Source organism: Mesocricetus auratus, unplaced genomic scaffold (assembly GCF_017639785.1).
Source record: "Mesocricetus auratus isolate SY011 unplaced genomic scaffold, BCM_Maur_2.0 Super-Scaffold_100007, whole genome shotgun sequence".
NCBI classification, from domain to species: Eukaryota; Metazoa; Chordata; class Mammalia; order Rodentia; family Cricetidae; genus Mesocricetus; species Mesocricetus auratus.
In genome coordinates, this window is record NW_024429191.1 from 83,846,672 (window position 1) to 83,874,255 (window position 27,584).

At 43.1% G+C, this 27,584-nt stretch overlaps 1 protein-coding gene across 2 annotated transcripts in view; it reads right to left on the minus strand.

The window, feature by feature from the left end:
- The window catches only part of Ern1 (endoplasmic reticulum to nucleus signaling 1), a 91,066-nt gene extending 66,394 nt beyond the window's left edge, over nt 1–24,672 (minus strand). The window contains exon 1 of one of the 2 annotated variants that reach the window (XM_040749950.1): nt 24,426–24,672. In XM_040749950.1, the coding sequence (XP_040605884.1) occupies nt 24,426–24,485 (60 nt within the window). In that variant the 5' untranslated portion in view covers nt 24,486–24,672. Of the gene's footprint in view, nt 1–6,728; nt 6,768–24,425 lie in introns of those variants that run through there. The other variant, XM_040749951.1, reaches the window with a different exon arrangement.
- Between the last annotated feature and the right edge of the window lie 2,912 nt (nt 24,673–27,584).

The following is a 27,584-nucleotide window of genomic DNA, read 5'->3' on the forward strand; positions in this document are numbered from 1 at the left end:
CCTATCGTGCTCTCATTAGATAAATATCCATTATCAATTTCCTGGTGTTTCAAAACTGCAAGCATAATTTATTCCTCCCTTTGAGATAGGCCCTTACATAGCCCAGGATGGCCTTGGATTCTCTATATAGCCAATGATAACCCTGCCTCCACCATTCCTGGTTTATGTGAGATCAAACCTAGGACTTCATTTGTATTAGGGAAACACTCTGCCAATTGAGCTACCTTCTCAGACCTTCAGCATTTTTTTTAAACATGAAAATATCTACCTCTAAATATGGTTGCTATAACTAATACAAATAAAATATGCTCCTAGATGCCTTTTGTGATACTGACTGCAGCTGAGAACTATTTGTACCAGAACACTGAAAAACCCTGCTTCATGATAATGAACATGTCCATTACCTTTGCCTAGTCATTCCAGCCTTTAATACTTAATATTTTTTCTACAACAGTCATTCCAGCCTTTAATATTTAATATTTTTTCTACAACAGATGAAAAACAGGACAGACCCTACAGCTATACATGATAGTTTCCAGAGGGCCTGAAAACGGAAAAAGGTCAAACCTTCCTCTGATCTAGAAACTAACTGATGTTTAAAACTATACATATATACTCAACTTGAGGATGGCTTCTAGAAAGTGACCAATCAGGAAAGGTAGTGGTTGAGATAATAGGGGCAGGTATTTTAGTCTATTCTGAAACTGAACATCCACTAGTTCCCAAGGACACCAGCTATGTCCACATAGTTCCTCTCACACAAGGTGACCAGAAATCACTTTGAAAATGTCCAGGCTTTGAAGTGTCTCAAATCAGATGACCTTTTCCAAAGTAATCTATGCTTGCTGCACAATGTACTGTCCCATTTATAAGACTAAAATATAAAACAGAACTGTTATTGCTGTTCAAGACTCACTTTTCCTTGTTTTTTTGTTTGTTTGCTTGCTTGTTTTGGTTTTGGTTTTTTGAGACAGGATTTCTCTGTGGCTTTGGAGGCTGTCCTGGAACTAGCTCTTGTAGACCAGCCTGGTCTCTAACTCACAGAGATCTGCCTGTCTCTGCCTCCCGAGTGCTGGGATTAAAGGCATGCACCACCACCACCCAGCCAATTTGTACACCTTTTTTTTCCATTTTATTTATTTATTTATTTACATAATTTGTACACCTTTTAAGCCAGCATATTTTATTCCTGACCTTCAGTGGTAGAAGGACTGTAACCCTGCTCAGCACGCCCTTCAATAAGCCATCTTATCCCATGCAAAGCCCACCTGAATACTGCTGTCCAACATTCTGATTATAAAGTGAAGTTTCACAAAGTCCAGCAGCTGCACCAATGCATGAAGCATCACTCTCTAAATTCACTAACCACTGACTACTATTGCAAAGTGGAGTAAAAGGCAGGGCATCAACCATATGATGATTCTGTGTTCTCAACTCAACCAATCTTTGGTGGTTCTTATATTAACTTATTCTATTTATGTATTTTTCCTCCTCCTCCTTTCTCCCCTCCCCTGTTTTTGAGATGGGGACTAGCTATGTATCTGAGACTAGCTTGGATTTACAATTTTGGAGTTGGAATTATAGACATGTCCTATCAAGGAAAGTGGCAGGCATGCACACTCCCTCCCTCTCTTTTCCTGAAACCTACAACTGGCCACAAACAATCAAGCTGCCTTCTGCAGTGAAAGGACTTCTTACCAGGGCTTAAATCTACTACTAGTCAACTTGTTCCAAAAGTGAAGTAAAAGTAAAGGAGTTAAGAGTTCATTTTGGGGCTGGAGAGATAGATGGCTTAGTAGTTAAGAGCACTGGCTGTAGCCTGGCAGTGGTGGCGCACGCCTTTAATGCTAGCATTCAGAGGCAGAGGCAGGAAGATTCCTGTGATTTCAAGGCCAGTCTGGTCTACAAAAGGAGTTCCAAGACAGTCCCAGGGTTACACAGAAAAACCTTGTCTCATAAAATTAAAAAAAAAAAAAGTATGGCATCTCTTCCAGCAAACAGGTTCAATTCCCAGCACCCACACGGTGGCTAAAAAACATCTGCAACTTCATTTCCAGGGATCTGACTCCCTCCTCTGGCCTCTGATGGCACTAGGCACTATGCACACAAATGGTACAAAGGTATACACTCAGGCAAAACAGCCATACATATAAAATATTTTTCTTTAAAAAGTAGTTCATTTCAGTGGGCTGGGGATATAGCCCAGTGGGTAAAGTGCTTGCCTAGCACACATGAAGTCCTGTGTTGGATCCATATTACTACATAAACCAGACAGTGATGCATCTCTATAATCCTAGCACCTGGGAATTAGAGGCCAAAGGATCAGGAATTGAAGGTTATTCTTGGTTACTGGGGGACTTTGAGACCAACCAGGGTACATAAGACTCTATAGCATCTAAACAAATAAGAGGGGTGGGGAGCTGGTTTACTAATGAATGAATAATACAGAGAAACAGGTAGGCCAGTGAGAAATATAAGGCTTCCAAAGTGTTTTGTTTTACTGCCCAGTTTAGAAATACAAGCTCTTGACAGCAATTAGATCTACATGTCTCTAAATGAAAAATAATTTCAAGTGAATTAGACTGTGCTAAAGAATGAGAGTTTATAATTATTAGTTCTAGTGATAATACTTAGAAACAAGAAGGGTATTTTCCAAAGAAGAGGCAAGACAAGACCTCAAATGTTGACATGGTGGGGATGGACAGCATGTGGTGGATGATGACAAAGCAGAGGTCAATGACATGTAGGAACAAACAGGCTGGGTCCTTCCTTCCTTCCTTCTTTCCTTCCTACCTTAGATGAATTCTTGCTATGTTACCAAGACTGGTCTTTTTAAGAAAAAAAAAAGATGTTTTTAAGATTTATAGCAAGGTGGTGATGGAACATGTCTTTAATCCCAGCCTCTTCAGGTGCAGAGGCAGGTGGATCTTTGAGTTCCAGCCCAGCCTGGTCTACAGAGGGAATTCCCAGACTACACAGAGAAACCCTGTCTTGAAAAACACAGACCAATTTATCTTTATTTTATGTGTATGAGTATTTTGTCTGTGTGCATGTCTGTCTGCGCACCACATGCATACAGAGACCAGAAGACGGTGTTGGATCCTCTAGAACTGACAGGACATGGCAATTGGCTAACAACTGAGCCACTTCAACTCAAGGTTGCTTTTGTTTTGTTTTGTTTTCTTTTTTGGTTTTTCAAGACAGGGTTTCTCCATGTAACAGCCCCGGCTGTCCTGGAACTTGCTTTGTAGACCAGGCTGGTCTTGAACTCACAGAGATCCATCTGCCTCTGCCTCGCAAATGCTAGGATTAGAAGTGTGTGTCACCACTGCCTGGTCCAGATTCACTGATTTTTTAAGACCATCAGGAAGACACTTTTCTGGTACACCATCACAGAGTGCAGTACTGTAGTATTTAAATACCTCCTATACATGCAAACAAAGCCTGGTTATTGGAGACTCTGATTGTTTTATAAAAGTACTGGGCAGAATTCAACCATTTTATCATTTGACCACATGGTGAGAGACTGTATCCAACAAAGGCCAAAAAGCCATCAAGAATTCACAACAGCAGGGCCACCTGGTTCAGCAGGTAAAGGCACCTGACACCTAGCCTGACAACCTAAGTTTGATCTCCAGGACCTACATAATAGAAGAACAGAACCAATTCCTGTAAACTGTCCTCTGACTTCCACACAACATGCCCACATGTCATTCACACACACAAGTAATGATAAATAAAACACTTAAAAAAAAAAAAGAATTCACAGAGCTGGGTGTGGTGGTCCATGCCTTTAATCCGAGCACTTGGCTCTCTGAGTTCGAGATCAGCCAGGGCTATTTGTTACACAGAGAAACTGTCTTGAAAAAACAAAAAACAAAAACCCCAAACAAACAAAAAAGGAATTCACAACAGCAGCATGAAACAAAAACCAGTGCCTGGTAAGGGCACAAATCCATTATATAAAGCTCTCTCTATACCAAAGAAAGGCCACAGGACCCACAGAGGACGAGCCCAGGAAAATGGGCTAACATCTCAAGTAAAAGGTCTGCCTTTAAGTAAAGGCCTGCTGACATCGGAACACACTGGTAAGAGACTTTTCTAGCTTCCTCGTGTCTAGTTTTAAGGATTTCAGAACAATCCCAATTTGTTCCAAATTCTGTCATGCTGAGCTTACCTGTGGTGTCAGCATGATCCATCAACCATTCAGTTCCTTCTAGTGAGTTCTGACTTACATTTCCTGATAGTGTGTCAGAAAGGTAACAATGAAATTTGCTTTGGATGGGAGTCAGGTGTCTTAGCTGGGGATGCAGTAAAGGGCAAGGCCTAACTGAACACATGTGTGCTTCCAATGAAGCAGCTGAGAGAGCTAAGCTAGCATTTGTGGCAACTTTAGGGTGTGGTGTAATTAACCACCACCCAAGACAGTTACAACTCTTCAGTTCAGGCTATCCCTCTGCTTTTACCGGATCTGATAAAAGGTACTTCCTAAGTCCACTTTACTCCTGAGCACAAAGGTGGCTGCTTTCACAATAGCTAGTGACTGTACCCCTAACTGCCCGTAGAGCTCACGGCACAGCCCAAGTTCAGTCATTTGCAGTTCTACTTCTCTTCAGGGTCCTTCCCCCACACTCTGTCAGAAAAGTGCATCAGGAAGCCCTTTACCACACCACAGACCAGAAAACAAAGCCTTGTTCTTAGGGTGGTATCAAATCCCAGGAGTGGTATCAAATGACTGAGGAGTACTGGAGAGCTAGGCCAAAATCACTCATTTTATAAGATACAAAAGCCAAAACCCAAGGTGGTATGATCACCTAGCAGCTGAGCCTTATAGTGTGTTGTCTTCACTAAAGAGAAATAACTACAGTTTAGCTCTTGTAACAATTAAGAAACCTGCCAGGCTTTCTTACCCTGATAGAGAACCACCTCAGTCTAGACTAACAAAGAGCTGATTAGACTACACATTAGTAAGATGTACCAGCTTTACTTCTCAAGAGCCAAACTCCTCTCGAATATGGATACTCATGTTCCATTTAACCTATTATTAAGGAGTTCTTATGTGGAAACCCCAAAGGGAAAATAAGTCTCAATTACACAGCAACATTTTCAGTCCTGATAATAATCTGAAACTGTCAATTTCACTCTTTATACTTCCTTAGAGATTCCTTGGGGGAAAGGGAGTGGAAATGGACAGGTCAAAGAGAAAGTGGGTAGGTGCCCTAGTTAAATTTAAATTATCTACAAACAACTGCATTTATGACATAATTGCCACCTACACTTGCCAGATGTTGCCAAGTATCATATAAAAGTCACATAGCAAGAAATACTCTGGCTCAGACTTGGGCCAGACCCCAGAAGAATCCCCAGGCCTGGCATATGCTGGCAGGTTATCTACCTCTACCAACCAAGTCCACAGCACCATTTTCCTTTCTCCGGTTAGCTGGGTTGATTTAATCATGTGGCTCCACATAATACAGATCAAATAGCAGAACTGCTTATGCTCCTGGGATATGTAATTTTTGAGATGAAAGGACCGACAGATCACCTCCCAACCCTCTCATTGCACAGGAAAAGAAATCAAGGCCCACAGAGGTGAAGTGACTTGCCCAAGCACCACAGACAGTTAACCATAGACACAAGGCGGGCTCAAGGCTCCACCTCCCAATCTGGTCTTTTGCCCACTGCCCCTATAATTTTACTACTTTAAATCATAGTTCTCTGAGACCCATAAGCCTAAATTATTTCAGGCCTGAAATTCCCCTTAGAGCCCTGCTGGGATCAGCATTTTGCTTTGATATAAGGGTTAGGTTTTTTTGTTTGTTTGTTTGTTTGAGACAGGATTTCTCTGTGTAGCTTTAGAGCCTGTCCTGGCACTTGCTCTGTAGACCAGGTTGGCCTCAAACTCACAGAGATCAGCCTGACTCTGCCTCCCAAGTAAGTGCTGGGATTAAAGTCATGTGCCACCACTGCCCAGTCCTTTTTTTTTTTTTTTTTTGAGGGTTAGATCTTTCTAAGGAGACTAAAATCTAATTTATAGAATCTCTAAAGATATGGACTATAGCATACAGCATAGCAAATTACACAGGGTGGGGTCTTTTTTTTTTTTTAACGTGTATGTGAGTTTGCCTGCATGTATGTCTATGAAGGCCAGAAGATGGCATTAAATCCCCTGAAATTGTAGTAATAGATGATTGTTAGTCATTATATAGGTGCTAGGAACTGAACCTGGATCCTCTGGAAGAGCAGCCAAGTGCTCTTACCCACTAAATCATCTCTCAGGTCCCCAGGGTGAGGTCTTTTAAAAAAATGTTCTAGATGGAAATTCCTGAGATCCTACTATCCACGTTAAGTGGGTGGGAATAATATTACAAAAAGTCATAGCCTTAACCATCATTTTAAAAAATTCCTATAGCACACACCAATCCAATCTAGATCTTTTCCTAATTAAAAAAAATTATGCCAGGCAGTTGTGGTGCACACCTTTAATCCCAGCACTTGGGAGGCAGAGGCAGGCAGTTCTCTGTGAGTTTGAGGCCAGCCTAGCCTACAGAGTAAGTTCCAGGAGAGCCAGAGCTAAACAGTGAAACTCTGTCTTGAAAAACTAAATAAGATTGTTTTAAATGACATTAAAATGTATAAGCTTAAAGTATACAAAATGTTTTGATAAACATTGTAGAATGGATAACCAAACTATTTATAATTAACAAATCCATCACTTCACATCTTACCTTGTGTGTATATGGTAAGAACATTTAATATCTAGTCTCTTAACAATTTTCAACAGGCAAAATGGTTCAGCAGGTAAAGGCATTTGTTGCCAAGCCTGAAAACCCAAGCTCGATCCCATGAATCCACATGACGGTGTAGGAGAGAATCCACCACACACACACACACACACACACACACATACATACACACACACACAAAATTAATTAATTAATTAATTAAAATGTAATAAAGAACAGAAGGAGTTAAAAACAATCAAGAACACAAAACACTTGTAGCCACCATGTTGTAGAGTAGAACCCAGTTCTAATAATCTAAAAAGGTCTCTGTCATGAGATGATGAGGATACAGCCCCTGCTTCCTACTTTGATGAAGAGTTACTCTTTTAATGTACATAAGGAAACACAGATTACTGCTTAATATGCGACAACTTACTTCAACAGCAGGAATCATTTTAACCAGCAATAAATTGATGAGCCTCCAAAGAAAGTTATGACTATTTCACTAGAAGGAATAAGATGCTCACACAAAAGGAGGCTATCAGAAACTGACATTTCTTGTGGAAAAATGTCTTACTAGCTGGCTGTGATGGCACATGCCTGTAATCTCAGCATTTGGAAGTTAAAGGAGGGAGAACAAATTCAAATCCAGCTTTGGCGACATAGTAAGTTTTGTCTCTGGGTAGAGGAGCACAATGGACATAGTTCAGTGGGTAATTTTACTACACAAGCATGAGGATCTGACTTCATATCCCTAGCACCAATGTAAAAGCCAGGTATAGCAATCCACTCCTGTCAACCAGTACTAGGGGGCAGAGGCAGGTGGATCCTGAGGACTCATTTCCCACCTAATCAAGGCAAAACAGTGAGTTCCAGGTTCAGTGAGAGACCCTGTTTCAAACAACATGCTGGAGAACAATAGAGGAAGACTATGTTGGAACAACCAAATCTATAGACCTGTGGCTTTTAAATGGAGAAATGAAAGCCAGATGAACAAGTTGGCATGGAGCACCACTACCTTCTCTAGCTTATCAAATGGTGGGCAGGAAACAGAAGCAGGAAGGAGTACCCACAGGGAGACAGCAAGTCTCTAGGTTCAAAAAGAAGCCTTTCCAGATACCAAGGAACAGAATCTGCCCCTGAAAAAGGAAAATGGCTGCCCAGGCGGGGATGGAGGTGGCACATACTTTTCACACTCTTCTGCACAGACCCAATTCCCCCTCCCCCAATCTCTCTTCCTAAGGTCACCATCCTGGCCAGGCTCTGTGTACTCTGGAGGCCATCCAACCTTACTGCCAACTTCTGTGGGTCTTTGGGCATCTGCAATGAGGCAAGGACATTAAGCTTCTATGTTTTGTTTTGCTTTTCTCCCTCTTGAACTGAGAAATATCAACATCTCTCTAAATGCTAAGAAGCAAAAAAAAATATTAAGAATTTCAAGATGAATGAGGCTGTAGCTCAGTTGCTACAATGCTTACCTAGCATGCATGAGGCGCCAGGCTGGATATCCAGCACCACTCTTTTATAATCCTAGCACTTGGGAAGTGGAGGCAGAAGGTTCAGGGATACAAGGTCATCCTTAACTACATATGGGGTTTAAGACCAGCCTGGGATACACCTGAGATTTCTGTTTCAAAAATTAATTTAATTAAGCCAAGTGGTGGTGGAGCACGCCTTTAATCCCAACACTCAGGAGACAGAGGCTGGTGGATCTCTGTGAGTTCCAGGACAGACAGGGCTGTTACAGAGAAACCCTCTGGGGGGGGGTTAATTAATTAATTAATTAAATAGTAAAAAATAAAGAATTTCAAAACAAGAGTTATATTAATGTAATTAAGAACAGTTAACAAAGGATATTAGTGGTAGCCAAGGATATCATCAGAAAGCAAATAAAACTAAAGAACCTGATTATCCACTCTGTCTCAAATATGGTTACTCCCATTTCTCCTAGACAGACAGCAACAGTACAATACATGGTGCTGCCAGAGAGAAGATGGAAAGAGGAAGGGAAGAAGAAAATGTGTTTACTTTGTGACGTTTGAGGAAGAGCTTAAGTAGTGAAAAGATTCTCACTAGATGTCACTCCCATTCAACTATCTAGAAACATCTTATATATCATTTTCTTTCTTTTTCTTTTTTCCACCCCCCCAAGACAGGGTTTCTCTGTGTAGCCTTGGCTGTCCTGAAACTTGCTCTGTAGATCAGGCTGGCCTCGAACTCAGAGATCCACCTGCCTCTTCTGCCTGCTTCTGAATGCTGGAATTAAAGGCCTACACCACCATGCCTGGTCATACCATTTTCTGATGATACTGAACAATTCAACAAATATCTATTAGTACAACGTAGTGCCTAGATTATGTTACAGTTGTTAAAAGGCCAGATTCTGGAGCCAGACCACCAGTGTGCAACCAACCTGTGCCTTGGCTTTCTCATCCATAAAATGGGGATAAATAGTAAAATGCTGAAATACTTAGGGAAATTTAAATTAACAAATACATATGTGTGTGTGATTTAAAATTTTAAATGAGTTTATGCACACAAACATGCATGCATGCACACACACACATGCATGTGTGTGTTAGAGCCATGAGAATCTAATCATGATTTTTTTAAAAAGTGCATATCTGTCATCTATAATCCCACAACTCAGGAGCAAAGAGGTGAGAATTAGTAGCTCAAAATTATCCTCTGATACATAGGTAGTCATCTACAAGAGATCTGTCTCAAAAAAAAATGGAGAGGGCTAGCAAAATGGCTCAGAGGGTAGATATGTTCATACTAAGCCTGGTGACTCGAGTTGCAATTTATATAATGTTAGGAGAGAACCAACCCACAAGTCATCCTCTGAACTACATACACACACACACACACACACACACACACACACACACACACGGAGAGAATTTTTTTAAAAACTAATAATAACAAAACACAATAATGATCATTACAAAAGAGATCTGACTCCAGCCCTCACAAAGTCCATTTATTATCCATTGACGAGCCAGTCTCACAAACAAAGTGACAAGATGCTGTAAGCACTATAAAAAAGACAGAAAGCTAGCCGGGCGTTGGTGGCGCACGCCTTTAATCCCAGCACTTGGGAGGCAGAGGCAGGCGGATCTCTGTGAGTTCGAGGCCAGCCTGGTCTACAGAGCGAGTTCCAGGACAGCCTCCAAAGCCACAGAGAAACCCTGTCTCGAAAAACAAAACAAAACAAAACAAAAAAAGTGTAACAGCTATCTGGTCTTTCGATGGGATGGAATGGGATTCAAGAGTGGAGATTTCCTCTCAAAAGTTTTCTTGAGTTAATGGCCACAGGAAGGAAAGGAAGTACAACTGAGGTGCTGGACAAAGCCTGTGCAGAGGCTATGAGACTGAAGATAATTTGCTGTGTTTAAGGACCTCTAGGACCAGTGTGCTGGAGAGAGCAAGCAGACAGGGAACAGGCACAGATAGGGCTAAGGAAGAAAGCACAAGCTGGGGCATGTGCTTGCAGAGTGGGCTACAAAGGCCAGAATCGACCTGCCATGTCTAATTCATGATTTATCTATGGCTACCCTACAGAAGCAACAGGACCACATGCTGCTATCACAGCAAAACAGACCTAGAAGGAAAATCCTACTCCCGAAGCAGTCCACAAGCCAAACACAGATGCTCTGTGGGTATATAATGGGGGGTCTTTCCTCATGTTTTAACTTACACTAACACTACATTAATGTTGCATAGCTGGTTTATAGCTGATTATGGGGGCAACAGAGCAAAACTTGATGAGAAAGCTTAAAGAGGCCTTCCTTCCGGTGAACCCCCAACTCAAGGTCTGCTTTCTAAGACTCCATGTCTAAGAGCCTTCTCTGATCAGCCATGTCGCATGTGATCAGAATGACCATTAAGCCTATTCCTCTCTTTCAAATCACCCAATCTGTCTCCACGGTACCTGCACCCATTCTAGGGTGACTTTTACTACAATAGAGAGAAATCTAGAACCCTAAAGACCAAGATAAGTCACTGAATCATGACCTCCATTACTCAAGGAGGCTGGCAAGGACTTGTAGGATTTATCAGTCTCTTCCAGGCACTCCCTACCTCACTCAGCTTTGCTGGCTGACTCTTCAGTTTCTCTTACTTGCTAGTTCACGTATTTCAACCCCACTCTCAGACTGGACCCTTGTTTTCATCCTACACATGTACAGAAAGAGGCATGTTATGTAGAACCCCCAAAGCTTACAAAACTCCTGCCTTCAAGGAGCTGACCACCTAGCAGAGGAATCATGTAAGACAATGAAAAAAGCGCGTTCCACAATGGCGCCTCCTGACAGCTGACTTGGCAACATCACCAATTCCTGCCCAAAGCAACTGCCATCTTCAGAGCCACTGTACCTTCTAGACCAGGTCTTCACACTCCTCTCCTCAGGCTTTGCTGCTGTTCTACTAACCCCAGCCCATCAAACCATGTCCTAAATCCAGAAATCTTGATGCCTTTAAATAGTCATTCCTAATCCTGACCTGCCACACCCTCGTGTCTCCACTTATCTCAAAATGTTGCAATTTTATTAATTATCTGATTCACTTTAAGATTTTGGGTAGGGAAAGAAATACCAAAGAATTTTAAAAGGTAAAATAAATAATAAAATAAAAAGAAAATGCTGTAGGGACCAGAGGCTGGTTTCTAGCTATAACACAAGCTAGAGACTCTTAAAGCGTCTACCATCTAAACCTTAAGGGAGAGCTCTCCTTCTCTCCAACCACAGATCAGATAAGGACTGAGCTTTACCACACTAAGAGCTCTAGAGATTTCCAAGTACTCAGCCCTCAGAGCAGGAATAGGGCTGGTCTTAGAAGAAACCGTGGTTTGATTCTCTGTTAGTTAAGCAGCAAAACTAGAGATAAACGTCTTAATCACTCTGTATAAGGAAACTGTTTTCTTCTTTGTAAAACCAGACCATGACAACTAGAAAATGACTCCCAAAAGAATTATGGGGAAACCATTGCTGGATTAAGCAGAGCAGACAGTACCTCTGAGGTAAAACTCTACCAATCTGGTTTTACAAAAGCTTTCTTATACTGTTTTAAGCTCTTTGGTGATATTACAGATACTACTATAGTGGGAAGAAATTTAATTTTAGTTAATATAAAAATCATGCACATTTGGAAACAGAGTCATCACAAAAATCAAGAAACTGCTGAGGAATTTCCATAATTTAAATTTTTTTCTTGTTACCATTATAAGTCAACAGTAGGAGCTCTTGTACAATCGAAGTGAGGTAGGAACGAAAATATGAACAAGGGAGTCAAGACCATGATGGGAAACCCACAGAATCAGCTGACCCAAGCTAGTGAGAGATCACTGACTCTGGTCTGAGAAATGGGGACTCTGCATAAGACTGAACTAGACTCCCTAAATATAGGTCACAACGGTGCAGTTGGATCAATATATGAGGCCACTGGCAGTGGGTCCAAGATCTAAGTCTAATGCACAAACTGACTTAGTGGAGCCATTTCTTTTTGGAGAGATAACTTGCTCAGCCTAGAAACAGGGGTGGGAGGGTTAGGGAGAGTGGCGGTGGGGTGGTATTGGTCCTACCTCAACAAGATGATGGAACAGATTTAGGCTTCCTAAAAGCAGACAGGAGGTGTGGGGGAAAGTGGGGGGAGTGAGAGGAGAGGAGGAAGGGGGAACTGGGATTACAACGTAAAAAATACATTAATAAAAAAATAAGAGCTCTTGGATTTCCTCAGGATTTTCAAACATATCTGAAAATTGTTACCACCATTCCTCCAGAAGATGAAATGAGAAACAAAGGGGAGTACAGACCTGGATGCTGACCCTACACTAAGTGACATAGGGTCCTCTGTTTCCAGAGTCCTCCAGGACAGCAGAGCCTTACTTGATGGAGACACACCCACTGACTGACTCACCAGGTCCCTACTCTCCTGCTCTGCTCTTCATGTTCCTCTTATGTAAAAACCAAACCAAACCCACTTTTAAACATGTACTTGGTAAGTGTGTGTCTGTGCATGCATACACAGAGATCAGTCAGCTTTTGAGGAAAGGTCAGCTTTCAAGGGTCTGTTTTCTCCTTCTACTATGCTGGTCCCAGGGAGCCAAGTCAGGTAGTAAAGACTGGGATCAAGCTAATTTATTCATTGAGACATCTTGCTGGCCCCTAAACAATGTTTTAAACAAATACAATAGGCCAGGCAGTGGTGGTGCACACTTTTAGTCCTAGCACTCAGGAGACAGAGGCAGAGGCAGAGCCAGAGGCAGGCAGATCTCTGAGTTCAAGACCAGCCTGGTCTACAGAATGAGTTCCAGGACAGTTAGGAGCTACACAGAGAAATCCTGTCTCCAAAAAAAAAAAAAAAAAAAAAAAATAGTTGTATGTACTTATGTATACCCAATATGTTTTTTTGTTTGTTTGGTTGGGTTTTTGTTTGGTTTGGTTTGGTTTGATTTTTAGTTTTTCGAGAGAGGGTTTCTGTGTGTAGCTCTGGTTGTCCTGGAGCTCACTCTACAGAACTTACAGAGAGCCATCTGTCTCTGCCTCGTAAGTGCTGGGATTAAAGGCATGTGCCACTGCTGCCCAGTTCCTAATGTTTTTTAAGATCTATATAATATGCCACAATCAAGTTAGGGTAATTGGCACAGCCATCATCTTATGTATCATTTCTTTGTGTTAGAAACATTCAAACTCTGGGGGACAGAGATGGCTCAACAGTTAAGAGCATTGGCTGCTTTTGCAGAGGACCCAGATTAGATTCCCAGTGCCCATAAAATAGCTCACACCTGCCCGAAACTCCTGTTCCAGGGACCTGATGCTCTCTTCTGACCTCTACAGGAACTAGGTATACACAGACATACATGCAGGCAAAATCCATACAATAAAAATATAAATTTTGAAAACATTCAAAATCCTTTCCAACTATGTTGAAATCCTTAATAAATTATTACTAACTACATTCTATTGAGCTACAAACTCCTAATTTCCATATATATACATATATATATATATGTTTTTTGGGTTTTTGTTTTGTTTTGTTTTTCAAGACAGGGTTTCTCTGTATTGTTTTGGAGGCTGTCCTGGAACTCGCTCTGTAGACCAGGCTGGCCTTGAACTCACAGAGATCTGCCTGCCTCTGCCTCCCAAGTGCTGGGATAAAAGATGTGCACCACCAACTCCTGGCCTAGCTATATATTTTTAAAAATACATCTATTTATTCATGTGCTTGGGAGGAGGGGTATGTGCACATGTGTAGAGGTCAGAGAATAATGTGGAATAGTTAGCTCTCTCCTTCCACCATGTAGGTTCTGTGCCTTCCTAGTGAGCCATCTCACTAGTAACTAACTATATTTTAATTACCTGCCCTCTCTATTTCTTTCACTCTATCCCCTGCCTGCCTTTGGTACATTCACTTCCCCCCCTGAGATGGGGTCTTAAGCTATGTAGCTCAGCTTGTCTTAACCAGTTCTCCTGTTTCAGCCTCTCAAGTTCTGGGATATTAGGCATGTGTGTCACCATGCCTGGTTTGGTAATCATTATTCTACTATCTGTTTTTCCTTTTCTTTTTCTTGGTTTTTTGAAACAGGGTTTCTCTGTGTAGCTTTGAAGCTCTGTAGACCAGGCTGGCCTCAAACTCACATAGATCTGCTTGCCTCTGCCTCCTAAGTGCTGGGATTAAAGGTGTGCGCTACCACCGCCGGGCTCTACCATCTGTTTCTATAAGATCAATTTCTTTAGCGTGCACATGTGAATAAGAACATATGGCATCTATCTTTCTGTCTGGCTTAACATTATGTCCCCCAGTTCTATCCATGTTATCACAAGTGACACTCTTTTTCATGACTGGATAACATTCTTTTTTAAAATATTTTTATTTTTGTGTATGAATATTTTGCCTGAATGTATGTATATCTGTTTGACACCTGTGTGCCTGGTGCCTGTGGAGGTCAGAGGAGGGCATTAGATCCCCCGGAACTGGAGTTACTGTTGGTTTGTGAGCCACCATGTGGATGCTGGGAATTGAACCTTGGTTCTCTGCCAGAGCAGCCAGTGCTCTTAACCAGTGAACAATCTCTCCAGCTAGATAACATTCTATTGTGTATACATAGCACACTGTCTTTATCTGCTCATCTACAAATGAACATTTGGGCTGATTCCCTGCCATGGCTATTGTGAGTAGTGGCACACTAAGCATAGGACACAGCTATGTCCTTGGCGTAATGACTTCAAGAAGGCACATGCTTCACTCTTGTACTTTAAAGGCCCAACTTACTCCCTCCATAAACCCCTTTCATCCACTTCCCTTGGCTACTTCATTCTTCCTGGAAAATTCCTGCTTGCATTCTTTAATATTAGAAGGATGTTTTACTTGTCAGGGTTTGGGAAGGGAACCTGGAAAGCTGGGTTGTTGTAATCCCCAACTCTCTTAATAAACAAAGAAAGCAAAGGTGTTGGGTACCTTCTAATAAACATCTAGAGGGGACTGCAGAGACAGTTCAGCAGTTAAGAGCATTGACTGTTCTTCCAGAGAACCTGGGTTCAATTCTCAGCACCCACATGGCAGCTCACAACTGTCTGTAGCTCCAGTTCCAGGGGACCTGACACCCTCATACAGACATGCATGCAGGCAAAACACCAATGCACATGAAACAAAAAATAATTTTTAAAAAACTATTATTAAACCGGGCGGTGGTGGTGCATATCTTTATTATTATTATTATCATTATTATTATTATTATTGGTTTTTCGAGACAAGGTTTCTCTGTATTGTTTCTTTGTATTGTTTTGGAGGATGTCCTGGAGCTCGCTCTGTAGGCCAGGCTAGCCTCTGCCTCCCGAGTGTTGGGATTAAAGGCATGTGCCACCAATGCCCGGCTAGATAAATGAATTAAAAAGAAAATCAAGTTAACAAACAAACAAAAAACCAACCTGATAAATGGCTCTAAAGTTTACCAGAGGATGGATGATCTTTGACATCCATATGCATTATCACACACTTGAACATGCCACACAAACACACACAAAGTTGAACAATGAAACATAGTAGAAACAAACAGTACTTGGTGCTCTATTATTTCTAGTTCTGCCACTCACTAGCAGAATCTTTCAAGCCCAACCTCTCCATAAAATGAGCTGGCAGTTTCTCTAGTCTGGGTTGCTCTGTGACATCACCGGAACATGTAACTACCCTTACTCAGTCAACATCAAGACACAGGAAGGTACAGGGATTGCCTAAAGGTCTCTACCGGGGTTTAGGACATGTATTAAACGATGCAGGCTGTATGCCCAGAGATGTTGATTTCCTTCACTGGGGTTCTAGCTGGGCATGGAGCTTTAAAAGCTTCCCTGGTGACTCCAGATGACTAATTTCGTCCAGGTTAGGAAGCACTGCTGCAAGGAACACATCCTTAGTGCAGCTGTGGCCTTCTGTGCAGATGTTTCTCCTACACCTCTAAGGCCCCTCAGGAGTCATGGGCCATTAATTTTAAGAAATATGATTTACCTTAGTCAACAAGCTCCTCTAGTTCAGCCAGAGATCAATGGCAACATCAGGTTCTGGGGATCTGACAGCACTGTTTGTTCAGAAATGTAGGAAGAAATTCAGTTTCCATGACAAACACTCCTGAGACCTAGACAAACTATTGTCCCTTCATCTGAGATGGGGGAGGGGAGATGATCCACTGAAGAACAATGTGGTTTTGAATTATAATTATAAATTAGTCCACTAACTAAGGAAATCATGTTTAATACATGAAGACAATCCTGGATCGAGGGTCATTTTTTTAATAGTGAAAGCTCACACTGAGTGAAGAATGAAATGGACCTGGACTGATCACCACCATTAACCTAATGGGTTTGGCAATGGAAAAATGAATCTCATTGCTGACATGAGGAGCTTACAAATGCCACAAACTCAGGTTTTGTCTACCCACCCAAGAAAATGTTCTGGAAGCCCATCTAACTGAATACACATTGTCACTAAAATCCTTCTAAATATTATAGAATAGAGGCTGTGCCACAGTGGTGTACGACTTCAATTCTAGCACTCAGGAGGCAGAGGCAGGCATAGCTCTGTAAGTTTGATGCTAGCCTGGTCTACAAATGAGTTCCAGGACAGCCAGAGCTGTTACATAGAGAAACCCTGTGTTGAAAACCAAAAAAACAAGTAAACAAAACAAAAAGATTATAGAATAGAGACAGCCAAAGTGACACCTTTCCCCTTGAAATCCACAAGCCATTTTCTTGAAGTTAAAAATTGCCCCTTGTGCTGGGCATTGGTGGCACACACCTTTAAACTCATCACTCAGGTGGCAGAGGCAGATGGATCTCTGAGTTTGAAGCCAGTTTGGTCTACACAGAGAAACCCTACCCCCAATAAACAAGCAAGTGGGTAAATAAATAAATAATAAAATAGCCCCTTGTATATTGTTCTTAATTAACCTGAAGGGGAAATTCAATCAGTATTTGCTAAGTGCCTACACTACAATGAGTTTAGCTAACAAAGCATGCTAAACTCCACAGAGGCAAAAAAAAAAAAAAAAAAAATTGCAAGGCAGGGTTGTCTCTCTGGCCCTAGCACAAATCAATCAGCCAGATGTCACACACACAACTCAGGGCATCTTCCTGTCCCCCAACTCCCTATTATATTCTCTTTCTAGGTTCACCTAGGCTAATTTGAGTCCTTCTATGGTCCAAGGGTCACTGCCATGATCAGGTCCTCACTCTTTGCTGTCACTGCAGGCCCACTTCCCTGGTGACAAAACTGCTTGGGAGGTGGGGGCCTCTGCAGACAGCTCCATCTCTTCAGGGTTTCCTGGTGAAGGCTTTGGCAGAGTTGATAATAAGAACTTAGTTAAGGACTTCTAAGACAAGTTTTCAGTTTTGCTATTTCAGACATATTACCAGGCAAGAAGTTTCTGAAAAACATGCACCTGCTGGGATATTATTAGCCCTCAAAGAAATAAGCTTAAACTACAAATTTGGCTTAGTGGTCTCTTGATCTTAACCCTCTAGAGCTGGGTTAGGCTACTAAAAATGGCCTGTCTCCTGACAGAGCTTCTCAGCTGAAGGCAGTATCTCTAGCTTAAGCTGAAGCTCCACGCTACAACACAGGGCCATGGCTCATGTGGGAGGAATATACACATCTAAGAAAGCATTTTCCAGAGTATCAGCAAGCCTATCAGATGGTCCTTCTCCAAACCTAGAGCCTCATGGCAACCCTCCTTAGTCCACTCCTCAGGTTAACTAGGAGAGCTGTACTGACAAGTTCTAATATAAGCCCCAGACCCAGAGAACTGCAAAGGGTTGGGAGACAGCTCTCCAGAGAAAAGCAAGAGGATCCAGTCCAAAGTTCTTCCTGCTACTCACATATAACCTAGGACAGGTCACCAGACCTCTCTGGCCCTGGCTTCCTAATCTCTTTTTCTAGAGGGTAAGGGTTTCAACCTAAGAGGGAAGGGTCCCATACCTGGGAATGAGTGGAGGTGGTGGCATATGCCTAAACTTCACCCTCCAAGACTTTAATGTGATCCCACTGTCACTAAGGGACCAGCACTATACTCCTGATGGATTAGATCAGATGGTTGATATTGAATGGAGCAGTGCCCCCCAAAGCCTACACATTTATTCATATATGCTACTACATTCAAAATAGTTCTAGAACGTCAGTGGGTTTCATTTCAATAAACCAGTAAAAATCTAATCCAAGTGTTGGCAATAGACTGTGATCAAACTAAGTAGTAACAGTTGTGGTCAAAGCAGCAGTGTGACTCATGTAGAGTTATACTCAGTGAAGATCAGAAGAACTGGGAACCGTTTTAAGTTACGTAAGGGTAACTGGCTTAAGAAAAAAATACATGTTTTTTTTTAAAGATTCCTTTTTGTTTTAGGGTTATTGAAAAGTTATTTGGGCAGGACATGGTGGCACACATTTGTTATCCCAACTAGAAAGACAGCAAGGGCAGTAGTGTTGTACGCCCTTAATCCCAGCACTTGGGAAACAGAGGCAGGAGGATCTCAGTGAGTTTGAGGGCAGCCTGGTCTACAGAGCGAGTTCCAGGACAGCCAGGGCTATTACACAGAGAAACCCTGTCTCAAAAAACTCAAAAACAAAACAAACAAACAAACAAAAAAAAACAAAAGGAAGGAAGGGAGAAAGAGAAGGAAGGAGAGAGAGAGAGAGAGAGAGAGAGAGAGAGAGAGAGAGAGAGAGAGAGAGAGAGAGAGAGAGAAGAAGAAGAAGAAAAGAAAGGCAGAGGTAAAGAATCACACAAGTTAGATTAGGTCAGCCTAATCTACACTTTGAGTCCCAGGTCAGCCAGGGCTACATGTCGCAAAAACAAAACAAAATAAAAAAATTTTACAAGTTATTTTGATGCTGGGCATGGTAGCGCATGTCTTTAATCCCAGCACCCAGGAGGCTGAGGCAGGTGAATCTCTGTGAGTTCAAGGCCAGCATGGTCTACTTAGTGAGTTCCAGAGCAGCCAGAGCTATGTAGAGACCCTGTCTCCAAAATACAAATAACTTAAAAAAAAAAAGTTATTGCTGGATGTTGGTGGCGCATGCTTTTAATCCCAACACTCAGGAGGCAGAGTGATTACGAGACCAGCCTGGTCTACCGATCGAGTTCCAGGACAGGCTCCAAAACAATACAGAGAAACCCTGTCTCAAAAAACAAACAAACAAAAAAAAGTTATTTTGTTTTAAAGTTACCACATTATTGTTAAGTTATAAATGATATAACCAAAACATTAAAGAGGAGGCATATTTGCATAACATATAAACTGACCCTGATGAAATAATTATTTTGAAAGTGACATAATCTTTTGGATAAACAGTGAACCTATGTTTGTAGGAAAAGGAAAATAAAGCAAAATGAAAAAAGAAAAAAGAAAAACCAGCAACAACAAAAAAGTCAAAAGTAATAACTTTATTGTCATTTGGCACTTTAATTTTCCTAAGAAAAACAGCTGCATGGACATGCCATGCAAAGAACAGGAGTCTCCAAAGGACAATTAACACATCACCTCTTGACTTATGGACAGTCTTCAGGAAAACTTTAAATGGCCTCATAACCACATGCAAAGAATCTTATCTGCAGGAGACAGGCTGCCATCAAAACTAAGGTCACAGGACTACCCTGAGGAACTGCAGAGTGCTCGTGGAGGCTGCATCTGCTAGAGAGCTGATCTGAAACTACTACGGAGCAAAGGAAGCTACACGCGAGCTATTTAAAAAGCCAGCAGAAAGCATCTTCTCAGCAACGCTTAGTTACAGAGCGGTCAGCGAGTACCAACGCTATTTTCATCCTGAAAACATAAGCCAAACATTTTTCACTCAACTTAAAGAAAACAGTTTACTGTCCATTGGCTGTCTTACAATTTAAAGTTGGTTTTATGCTTTAAACAACATCCGCAGTTGGAGAGATGGCTCAGTGGTTAAGAGCCACTGGCTGCTCTTTGAGACGACCTGGGCTTGACTCCCAGCACCTACATAGCAGCTCACAGCTGTCTGTATCTCCAGCTCAGGTGACGCAACACCCTCACCCAGACATACATGTAGGCAATGTATATAACACCAATGTATATAAAGTAAATTTTTTTTTTTTGGTTTTTCGAGACAGGGTTTCTCTGTGGCTTTGGAGGCTGTCCTGGAACTCACTTGGTAGTCCAGGCTGGTCTCGAACTCACAGAGATCCACCTGCCTCTGCCTCCCGAGTGCTGGGATTAAAGGCGTGCGCCACCAACGCCCGGCTATAAAGTAAACTTTTTTAATTTGCCAAATCATACAGAAAATAGCACTCATGCATGCTGGCTCCCCTGAATAAAAGGCAATACACCTTTCTTTATAAGTCTAGGGAAATGAAAACAACTCCAAACTCCATCAAGGCAACTAACTGCTAGGCAAACTGCGGCTACTGCTCTTCCAACCCAATCAACCAGGACCCCATTCCCCAACCTGTAGATGAACACAAAAGTTCAAATGCTCTTTACATGGATGATGGTTACAACTTTAAGAAGAAATGCAAGTAATGGCCTTATGATTATTTGGTTTAATTTCTACTTTTCCCCACAGGGTAGGATGCACTCATTCTCATCCCTCTGCAATATGTCACTCTGAGCCAGGCAAGTCTGTGGAATATGGTAAAGCTAAAGCCACAACACAATCTTCAGCATCCGGGAGACACAGCCAACTAACACCCTTATTATTCACAAAGCATGATTCACCACCCTTAATTTTTAAGTCAGCACCACTCTCTAATCATCTTGCTAGGTGACAGACTCCAAACTGTTTGAAAATAATATGAACTGAACCCATTAAAATGACATTAGGTATTTCTCCTCTGTATCATTTCTATGGAGGAAATATTTGGTCATTATAAACACACAAAATATTAAAATTACAGATGACTCTATATCTCAAAAGCAAGGAGAATTTCAATGAAAATTAATAGACAGTCAATGATTCAACCGGAAAATGGTGTGGAAAACCCGAAGCAAGCGAATAGCTACCTCCCCTAGACCCATGAAGGCGGAACTATGCCACCAGATAGCATAAAGAAGCCTGCATGCGGTTCACTCATCCCTATTCAGGATCATGCTCTATCTTTAAACTTAAAAAAAAAATATTTACTTCTATTAGGGAAATATATGTATGTTTGCCAACATGTATGTATATGTGTACCACATGCATGCCTGGTGCCTACAGAGGTTAGAACAGAGTGTTGAATCCCATGAAACCGGAATTACAGACTGTCCATGTAGGTGCTGGGAATCAAACCCAGGTCCTCTATAAGACCAGTAAATGTTCTTTCTCTTCTTTTTTTTTTTTAAGTGATTTATTGTTATTTTATGTGCATTGGTGTTTTGTCTGCAGGTATGTCTGTGTGTGGGTTTCAGATTCTCTGGAATTGGAGTTGCAGACAGTTGTAAGCTTCCATGTGGGTGCTGGGAATTAAACCCAGGTCCTCTGTAAAAGCAGACAGTGTTCTTAACCATTGAGCCATCTCTCCAGCCTGTAAATGCTCTTTCTTTAGAGTAAGTTTCATATACAATTTCTCTACTGTTCTGACTATTTTGCTGAAGAAAGCTGAGTGGGCAGCTGAATTAATGAAACATACATGTGTTCATGACTACAGTTCAAGTTCACGACCAACTACCCTGATAACACCAGCAATGAAGCACCCTACTCATAGCCACAGAATAAGTAACTCCATGTCTCCTCTAGGGTAATTCATGCAGGTGATGGTTATCAAAGAAAATGCTAAACAAGACCATTCTGGTTGAGATTTATCTCTCAGAGGCACACTGTGTTTCTTATACACATGGTCCTTGGTTCTCAGTGGCTTTTTCTTAACCCCCATCAAATCAAATACTGATTAAATAATCTTGATGTATCTTAGCTGAGCTAATTTTTTTAAACAAAAGCATTTGGTCTCACATAGTGCCAATCTTTTGGATATAATTAAGTAAAATGGCACCCATATAAAATTAACCAACATTAGCTATAAAATAAAGGTCTAGGAAGAAAAGGAAAACTCTAGAATGTGACTAACTAAGCACATTCTGGATTGGCAAAAGCAGCCTCCAGGACTTACTAATAAAGATATTACTACATTTTGGTTGTAGCCTAGCGTCTCAACCAATAATGAGTCAGTGTCTGGCTCAGTAAAAAAAAAAAAAAAACACACTCTAAAAGAAAATCACAGCATTGTCTCCAATGTACTAACTACTTCATCAATAAAAAAAACAAACACATACACACACACAAAATCACTGTCAAGCACAGCACACTTAAAATGATGAAGAGTAAAAGGCACTTTGGTAGGGAGATAAAGAGAACATACATTCACTATCCATTATGTGCAAGGTCCCTTCCTTCAAAAGCACTAGCTGTCCCCATTTCACACATCAGGAAATGGAGTCCCTAAAAAGAAAAATAACTTGCCTGAGGATACAGTAAGCAAGTTATCAGAACCGGGTTTGTCTGATTTAACAGCTGCTGTATTCTACCCAAAGTCACTGCTGCCTACTCTAAGTACAAATTCTGCCCTAACATTCACCTCAGTTTTTAAAATACTAATTCCTAACCACGTTTGGAATGGAAATGTTTTATTAGAAGAAAATTCTAGAAGTGAAATTCTGACCTTTCATCTAAAAAGGTTACAGTAAAACCCCTTTGATGAGCGTCTGGGATCATTCCCATGACCGCTGAAAGTTTGGATTTCTAAGCACAATTGAAAATATTGACATGAACTAAAAACTAAAGCTAAATAGTTATTTTGATCCTTATCCTACGTTGCTGGACGACACAAACTGGAATCTCGTGAAAGAAGAGAGTGCAAAGCTGTGGGCAAGAAAACCATACACACCCCGGCTGTGAAAATAGGAAAGGATCGATTTCCACGTCAAACATTCTGTCATTCTGCTTATATTCTCATTTGTGAGCAGGCACCAGGCAGCAATCAGCCAACCCAAGGTGAAGTGTTCAAGTTCAAAACCTGGCCCTAGTTGTGAAAAGTAGATCTTTTTAATTAGGAGAGAAAAACAACAAAACAAAAACAAAATCACCTAGGGTCTGTCCTTACAAAAACGCATATAAATTGTTCTTGGGGGGAGGGGGAAACCTTGAATTTGAAAATGTCGACCTTCAGTAGTTTCTAAATTGTTTCTTGTTACTCTGAGAGTACAATTATTTACCTACAAGGCATAAGAGTTCAAAGAGTTCGCCAGAGTTACGGCTGGCCCGCGGGTCTGCACACATGTCAGTCCGCCACAGGACACCTGGTACATGATATACCGTATTAAAAGGAACACGGTACGTTCAAAGAGGTCATTAAACAGAACCAGTACAAATATGCCATCCTACATCCTGAACAGTGCGTTTTTCTTAAAAAAATAAATAAACCCTCGCTTCTTCCAATTTGAAGATGAAAATAGCCATGTCCGCCCACAAAACGTCCTCTTTAGCCAGTGTCCAAACCCTAAGTGGATAAAGGGTCAGGTAAATATAAACCGGGCCCATAATTCTTCTCCAGAAAAAAAACGATGAGGCGTTTCTGACGGCCCCACACGTGGGACAGCTTTAAGTTTTGAAGTGACTTCAACTCTGGCCCACACATCGGGTCTGTAAAAGGGTCCAATGCCCACGACTTACTAGCAAACCACAATACTGGCAGGAAGCCCCCTGCCTCCGAATACAAAGAAACCTTCTGACCAGGTAAGCAGAACCCAGCGGCTGGGTTAAAAAAACGCCGTACCGGATTCCCAGTTTCATTCGCCTCGCAAAGTCGCGTTTTTAAAAACTTTCGAGCAAGGATTCAAAACTCCAGTCACCACCCGCTTCTCCCGGTCCTTCCGCGGCCACCGGGCACCCACCTGTGGAGACGGCGGGGCAGGTGGGCAGCGCGCCCCGGGCCCGGGCCTTCGGGAGACAGCCCCGAGTCGCGCGCGTCCCGGGCCCTGGGGCCGCCGGCAGCCTCAGCCGCGCCGGCCCCGGGGGCGCCTCGGGAGGAGGACGCTTGCGTGTGGCCGGCCGCCGCGGCTTCCCACCGCCAAGCCTCCCGCTGTCGCCTCAGCCGAGGCGCCCGGCCTCCCGCCTCTGCCGCCACGGCCCGGCTCGGACACCAATCACGGCGGCCGCGCGACTCTTCTCCGGCCACAAGCCCGCCCGTCCCCGCGCTGCACTCCCCTGGTCACTCACCCCGGGGCTGGGCGGCGGTAGCAGCAGCGCCAGCAGGAGCAACAGCCATCGGGCCGGCATGGCGGGGACGCGGCCCTGGCTCCGGGCTCCGCAGGCCGGTTCTGGGCACGGAGTGGACAGAGGGCTGGGCGGGGGTGCCGCGCTGTCGTCGCGGCACCGGCGGAGGATCGGTGGACACGGAGCTGACTGGGCGGCGGCGACACCCCCATTCCCGGCCCTATAAGTGCCTTGTGCCGAGGCTTCTTCCGGTCGGGGCGGGCTAAAGGGCGGTTCAGGGGGCGGGGCCTGTAGAAGGTGGGGTCACTGTCTGGGTTGGGAGGAGCCTACGTTGGTTTGGGGCGTGGTGATCGCTAGAGGGCGGTGTTAAAACGAGACAGAGGCAGGGCTAGCTTCGGAAAGCCTTCTGTCCTTGGGCACTATAAGCTAGAGAATGAATTCTTGGCTTTCGGTATTTTGTGGGAGCTGTGCTTTCGGATAGATAAACTTGTCCTCAGGTCAAGGAAAATGGCATCTGCCACCCACCCCATCGGAGGCCCCAGTCGTCCGACGAAGGACCCGCGGCACCTGGCTTGGTTCGGAAAGAAGGGGCTGCCCAACAGCTCTCCATCTCCCTGCTGCCAGCAACCACCTACTAGGGTTGCCTAGGAGACCTCTGGAGCAAAGGTTTCAGCGGCTGGCGGGATTTCTGCCCTGAGCTGCCGCCTCTGAGTTCACTGGGCAGGGTCCTCCAGCTGTGCTTCGTCCAGTCCGAAGGCCCCTTCTTCACTTGCCTTCCCTCAGGAATTCCCCCAATTCACGTTCCGCAACCATCCATTCCCCTCGGTATAAACCACAGCCAAGCCAAAAATTATGAGAAGGAAATCATGTGATTCCATGTGCTTATGTGTTTACGTGACCTTTGTAGATGTGGCCCGGTGGAGCTTGAGATGACATGTCACAACTCTTCGGAGGGTGTGGGTGGGCTGAGGACTCCAAGGTCTATTTAAGAGTTGTGGGTTATTAATCAGAATTAATGAGCCCAACGAGTTGTTTGGTCACTGGGTCTCAAGCTGCCCTCCACTGAGCTGGAAGGGGGAGGGCAGAAGTTGTTTAGAATAGAAAAGACTAACAGAGCATGAGGAAAAAGTAGCTTACTTTTTAGTCTAGTAGAAAACGGGAGTTGCTGGGAGTGTACCTCAGTTGGTGGAGTGCTTGCACAGCATCTGTGAGGCACCGGGTTACTTCTCCAGCACTCTAAAAACTGGATGAGTTGGCCTGCACCTGTAATCCCAGCACTCTGGAGGTGGATTGGAAATTCAATGTAATCCTTGGCCGTATAGTGAGTTTGAGACCAGCCTGGGCTACATGGGGCCATGAAGGGAGGGAAGCAGGGACAAATTCTCTAATTTTTTTTCCCTATCTTGCTCCTTTGACAACCTTGAGGGAAAGTGTAATTCTAGAGGGAAAAGCAAACAAGTAGTGTATTAGTTGTGTATATGTGTGTGCGTGGCGTGGGTGGGGGACGGTGGGGTGGACTAAGTGTCCAGTCTGTGTGTGCTGTGGGTCAAGTCTATTCAACTATAACAGACAGAACTGTCCCTAGGAAAACCAAATCCTGGAGAGAGAGTTCCTATTCCCACCTCCACTCCCCACCTGGGGCAATTCCCACCATACTGCAGAACACAGCAGCACCAGCTTGGGAGGGACAAATCTTGGCAATTCTGAAAGCAGCAGACACAATTTGAAGTGTTACTCACAGGTCTCAAAGTAAATAAGTTTGGGATCACAGAGAGAGGTGGGGGACTAGAAGCTCCAACCCTCCTGAGCATGGTGGCCCACATAGCCGTGGAGCACCTAGAACCCTGAATTGGGGAGGAGCACTTCAGTGACGGATTACATGTCCAGACTGCAAGCATATGATGCAGGATCTGTAAGACCATATGCTTGTGTTCCCAAATAAAGGTGCTTGGAGCCAGTGAGATGGCTCATGCTCAGCTGATAAAAAAAAAAACTGCCTGGTGGACAAGCCTGACGATCTGAGTTCGATCCCCACAACTACTAGTGAAAGGAGACAAACCTCCTGGAGGTTTTCCTCTGGCTTCTGCATGCACACTGTGGCACATTGGAACCTACATACAGTAATAAACCTTAAGGTTTTTGGTTGGTTTTTTTTTTAAGCCGGGTGTTGGTGGTGCACACCCTTATTCCCAGCACTTGGGAGACAGAAACAGGAGGATTTCAGTGAGTTTGAGGCCAGCCTGGTCTACAAAGTGAGTTCTAGAACATCCAAGACTCCAGGACTGTTACACAGAGAAATCCTGTCTCAAAAAACCAAAGCTTGGTTGAAAAAACTGCTTTGGGGCTGGAGAAATGATGGTTTAGCAGTTAAACCTCTGCTTTTCCCAGAGGACTCAAGGCCAATTCCCATCAGGCGGCTCCACAGGTATCTGACACCCCTGGCCTCTGTGGGCATCTGCACTCATGTACACACAAACACACATGACACATATAAGCTTAAAATCCAAATCAAAAGACTGCTTTCATATTTCTCCTCCTGTGTATTTCCTCCAACATAATAAATTCAGGGGTGGAGCTGGGATGATGGAACAGAACTGATATGCCAGCATTTACGAGGGAGGTAAGAAGGTTAGGAGTTCCAGGTCAACTTCAGAAACAGCATAGTGAGTTTGAGGCCATCCTGGGCTACATGAAATGCTACCTCAAAATAGCAAGGGGGGGGGGAGGTCTCAGAGGGGAACTTGCTGTACTGGAACTCTTTGACAATTCAAAATGTCACAGTGACCCTGTAAGGTAGCAGATGGAGCTCAAAAAGGAAGAGTGACCTCAATCTGACTCATAAATCAGTTTTAAAGATTCCGAAACAAACAGAAACCATCCAAGGATCATGAGCCAGGGTAGGAATATTTATCTTGTATTGAGGTGAGGTGACCCAATCCCTGAGCTTTGATTGCCCTGTTACACACTCTCTGGAGACCTCTGTACCACTGGATTGTTCTTGGGCCTAACCAGCCCACATGCTTGTGCACTTCCTCATTTGACAGGCAATTCAGACTGTACTGGTCTTTTATTTATGGTCAAGCTGCCATAATCTCCCTCCAAAGTCACATGCAGCCTGAAACAACTTTTTACTTATGTTAAATCAGAAGCTGGCATCGATGA